This window comes from Macrobrachium rosenbergii, chromosome 1 (genome assembly GCF_040412425.1).
Source record: "Macrobrachium rosenbergii isolate ZJJX-2024 chromosome 1, ASM4041242v1, whole genome shotgun sequence".
Classification (NCBI taxonomy): Eukaryota; Metazoa; Arthropoda; class Malacostraca; order Decapoda; family Palaemonidae; genus Macrobrachium; species Macrobrachium rosenbergii.
In genome coordinates this window covers 47,959,358-47,964,357 of record NC_089741.1, presented here as the reverse complement: position 1 = coordinate 47,964,357, position 5,000 = coordinate 47,959,358, and the positions used below count along the sequence as shown (strand labels likewise).

Here is a 5,000-nt window from a genome sequence, read left to right as displayed (position 1 = left end):
CCAACTGCCGTCCGGACGCCCTCATGAAGGAGCAGCTGGTGGAGATGACGGGCCTGTCACCCAGGGTGATTCGGGTGTGGTTCCAGAACAAGAGGTGCAAGGACAAAAAGCGCTCCATACTCATGAAACAAATGCAACAGGAAAAGGTATGTGAGGTGAGCCGTAATTTATTTGGGTTCTTTGTCGTAGCACGTAAGGTTCTTCATTTAACGCCCCGCCCCCCTTCCCACTTCTCTCTCTCTCTCTCTCTGATGGATTTGTTCTTTTTTTCCCTCCTATTATCCATGCATGCAAAGGTGCATGTATTAACGGTATACAAAGTGTACTTTAGGCATTTTGGGTTACACGACTCACCTTTCTAATGCAGTATATATCAACGTATGTATACATACACACCCGCCCACACACACACACACACACACACACACTCACTCACTCACTCTCACACAGGCACTGTCATATACGCAACTCAAAACGAAGCAAAATTCAATTGAAAGATGCTTTCCAATTGCAGAGAGATATCAGAGATAAACTCCAGTAAATATAACTGCATAAGACAAACAATTTTAAACCCCTGAACAATGTGTTATATACTACAATGTCCCCTCCCCTAAATCCCTTTTCCCATTCCTGTTCGAACTAAAACTTGAATCGCCTAGAACAGGTGTTCTCAGGTAAGGTTTTAAGTTGGGTACCCCATACAATGACTTCCGTTTCACTCTGGTGCATTAAGTCGAAATACTGGTTATGCTGCCAATGACTGACTGCATTAATTTACAATTTCTGACAAATTGGAGGTCTCTGGAAGGTCCGGGAACCAACGAGAACCTCTGTCCTGGATATGAAAGACGAGGTCTTTTGAATGTTGAGGCGGCCGGAGAAGTAGTTTCCAGAATGCGCTAGGGAATGCGAGTCCGCGCGTTTGTCCGATCTTCGGGCACGAACGCGTCAGCAAACACACAAGTCCGGATGGCGCTTACTTTGTTTCCTGCCGAGGATCAAATAGGATCCCTTAGTTCCTTCTAATATACGGAATGCTGCTGTATCTCAGTTTGTAAATCAGGGGTTAATTCAGCAGCTAAACTTATATTTTTCAAGATAGTGGAATGCTGCTGCATCCAGATACATAAATTAATATTGTGGATTCGCAGAAAAAATCATTAGTAGTAATAGTGGCGTTCAGTACAGAAATTACATTCCCATTAAAATAATGAGCATCTCATTTGAAATATAGCACATTTTTTTAAGTAATTTGTATTTTTCCTAACACACAATCCTAAAGATCTTTACTTGGGGTTTTAGTAAGAACGAAGGTTTGCATTTGTGTAGGAACAAATCAGCGTTATGAGTGGGTTTTCAAATTGATCAACATCACATTAAGACAAACTACAGAAATCGAAGTGAAAGTTCCATAAAGAAGTCTATCTCGTTATTTACCTTTTGAAATGTTGCTGCATTCATATTTACAAATTAGCATCACGGATTCGCAGAAAAAACCATGTTGGTAGTAATATGGCGTTCATTACAGAAATTACATTCTCATTAAGACAATGAACACGTTATTTGAAACTGTTATGAATGGATTTCAAATTTATCAACATCACATTCAGATACACTACAAATATTAAAGTAAAAGTTCCATGACGAGGTCTATCTTGTTAATTACTACACAAACAAAACAATCCTGCGATAAGGCAAACCAAAATTTGAAATACGACTACTTAAAACTACATTTTTTTTTCTATCACAAATAACACACACGCTCGAATAAACCGACGAATCGTCTTAGACTAACCAAACAGAGACCATCTCAAACACACGCAGGCAAACAGGAGGAGGAGGAGGAGGAGGAGGAGGAGGAGGAGGAGGAGGAGGAGGAGGAGGAGGAGGGCGGCGGAGGAGGAGGAGGAGAAGGAGGAGGAGGAGGAGGAGGAAGAGCAGGATCAAAAGAGGCCACCATACGCAAACAAAACAATCCGTATATAGTCACATCGGTCCATTTCAATCCCTAATCACCCTTGTAGCACTCTCTCAACAGCAGGCTGCGGTCTCTTGTATGAATTTCGTCGAAGGTGGCGCTGATTTCACGCGGGAGGTACTCATTCCACGAGTAGCTGCCGCTACGCTTGGGATGGAGGGGAGTGGGGAGGCAGGAGGTGCACTGCGGAAGTTAATCTAAGTATGTATGTATGTATGTATGTATGTATGTATGTATGTATGTATGTATGTATATATATATATATATGCACATACTGTATATATATATAATATATATATATATATATATATATATATATATATATATATATATATATATATATATATATATATATATATATATATATATATATATATATATAGATAGAGAGAGAGAGAGAGAGAGAGAGAGAGAGAGAGAGAGAGAGAAGAGAGAGAGAGAGAATTTTCACGAAAACTTGAAAATTAAATCACAAAACGAAAATGCCAATTTCGTTTGAAAAAATATGTCATTAAGATGGTATTGGGGATTTGAGCCGTGACATTAAAGAAAATACGCACTGTTAAAATATAAAGAAAAATATTAATGAAAATAAAATTGCCAAGGTATAAAGACGAGACACTTATAAGCATTTATTTTGTTCAAGTACGCAAAATACCAATATAAGCCTTCCGAATGTAAGTGAACTGCGGCATAAATTAAAGAAATTAGAATTAATCAAGATATTTGTCGTAAACCGAATAAAAAGAAAGAAAAAACAAAAGAAAAAAGCGAAAGAGGACAGCAGAAATGAAAGAAAGAAACCGCCCGCGGACGGTGTTTAGCTTTACGTTGGCTGGTCAGATCAGGTAACACTGATGGGGAGAGGGGGATGGGAAGGGAGGGGGGAGGAAAGAAGAGGGGGGAGGAGGGTCAACGAGTCACTGAACACCGCCACCGGCCCTCCTCCCCCCATCATTACCCCTCCCTTCCCCAGCCAACCCTCCCTTAATGTGAATCTTGTATACGACCACCGATGGACGCAGCAGTTTCAAGATAACCAGACAATCCCCCCTTCCCCTTCCCCGTACCCAATCGAGAGAGAGAGAGAGAGAGAGTTAAAAAGATACACATTTTCTCTCTCTCTCTCTCTCTCTCTCTCTCTCTCTCTCTGTGTCGTTTTTCCCTACCCATCGCAAACTTCAATGAAACCGTCCCCTGGTGGGATGTTTGGCCGGCAATTCAGGTCTAAAGACCCAAGTCATTAGGAAGCGGAGTCAATATTTGGTTGAAAATTTGACGCGCGAGCTCTTCTTGCTGGTCGTTTTAGAGGCTGGCCCGCTCTCGCTCTCTTCCTCCTTTTTTGCCTTCTATCCTCTGCCGCCCACTTATTCCTACCCCCTTTACACCCTCCCCTCTATTCGTCTATCACCCTCACCCACCCACCCACTTACTCCATTTATCCATCTATCTGCTTATAGTACTTGGCTCTTAATTACCTTGTTTTATAAGTCGATTTCGTTCTTGTCCCAAGTAATTTTTATTCGCATGTAAAGTTTGCGTTCGACGTATATTTTTGAAACGACAGCTAATAATAATAATAATAATAATAATAATAATATTAATAATATCTCGGAAGAAGACACTCTCTCAAGCAAACTTCATTCGAGAGACTGGGAAACTGCAATATCAATTCAACGCCATCTAGACGGCCTTTCTTTTTAATGAATAATAATAATAATAATAATAATAATAATAATAATAATAATAATAATAATAATAATAATAATAATAATAATAAGTTTTATGGGTATCAGGTATTTACTGCTCTATTTATTAAATTCTGTTCCAAAAATTGGATAAGTTTCTCGTGCAACTCCATCCCAAAATTAGGCGATGCATCCATCCCTCCATTACTATCCTCAATTAAGAGCTAATTAATCATTCCTCGCCCATACTCCTGTGAATATCCGAGGGAGGAGGAGGAGGAGGAGGAGGAGGAGGAGGAGGAGGAGGAGGAGGAGGAGGAGGAGGAGGAGGAGGAGGAGGAGGAGGAGGAGGAGGACAATTTTACATTCCTCAGTTCGATTTAACTTACAAATGACAAAGAAAATGAAGAGCTAAAATGTCTATGCTTGAAGATGAATAAAGGCTGTCTTCTTATTTTTCTTGGTCGTAAACTCGAGGAAAAGGAAGAATGAGTATGAAGAGAATAGAATAAAATATCCTCTGGAAGAGGAGGGAAAATCAATGAAAGAGAAACGAAAGCAAAAGAAATAAAAAAAAACACGAGATGGGGAATAAATGAAATGAGAATGAGGAAGAAATTGCGGAGAACAATTCAACATAACCTTGAAGTAGGAAAAAAATCAATAAAGAGAAAATTTCATGATAAGGAGGGAAGAACTTCACGGTTTTCTTCCTCCAAGGAAAGGAAGAGCGGATGATCGAGAAGAAAAATTATGCATTTTGAGAAAAGGATGACCTCGTTTTCTTCCGCTGGGAAGACAATCGAGGAAATGTTCATCCTGCTTGTAATTCCAATAACACAATGAAGAATAAAGATCTATTTTAAGAATGAGGACAAGGAGAGGAAAAAGGAAGACAGAGAAGTAAATGGAGATAAAGAGGACACCTTCCTTTCCTTCCTCCAACTCTACGCGATCTCGAGAGTAAGAAAAGAGGAAAAACTACTAAGAAGAAGAAGATGAAGAAGAAGAAGATGAAGAAGAAGAGGATGAGAAGAAGAGGAGGAGGAGGAGGAGGAGGAGGAGGAGGAGGAGAGATTTTAGGTCCTCTCCTCCTCATATGCTAAGCTGAAATGCGATCTAGGGAGAGCGGCAAACTGGCCATCAGATATATGGAGTTACGTGTGGTTGCCCAAAAGATATATATTAGCAAAAGAGAAGCGGGGAGGAGGAGGAGGAGGAGGAGGGAGAGGAGGAGGAGGAGGAGGAATAAAAAGAGAGAAAAAAAACAAAAGGCAGTATGACGGCTTTTCCGAGATGCCGTAATTGCTTTGCGGGGCCAATGTATCTCATTG

At 40.3% G+C, this 5,000-nt stretch overlaps 1 protein-coding gene across 12 annotated transcripts in view; it reads left to right on the top strand.

Annotated features, from left to right (window-relative positions):
• The window catches only part of tup (LIM1_Isl and LIM2_Isl domain-containing protein tup), a 64,264-nt gene that overhangs the window by 36,323 nt on the left and 22,941 nt on the right, over window positions 1-5,000 (top strand). For 6 of the 12 annotated variants that reach the window (XR_010851769.1, XR_010851756.1, XM_067096699.1 and 3 more), the window contains exon 6: window positions 1-155. This exon is cut by the window's left edge and continues 14 nt beyond it. Coding sequence is in view for 8 of the 12 variants with exons in the window: in XM_067096699.1 (XP_066952800.1) it covers window positions 1-155 (155 nt within the window). In the remaining 4 variants the exon portion in view is untranslated. The remainder of the gene's footprint in view (window positions 156-5,000) is intronic. The other 6 variants (XR_010851792.1, XR_010851776.1, XM_067096453.1 and 3 more) reach the window with 1 other exon arrangement.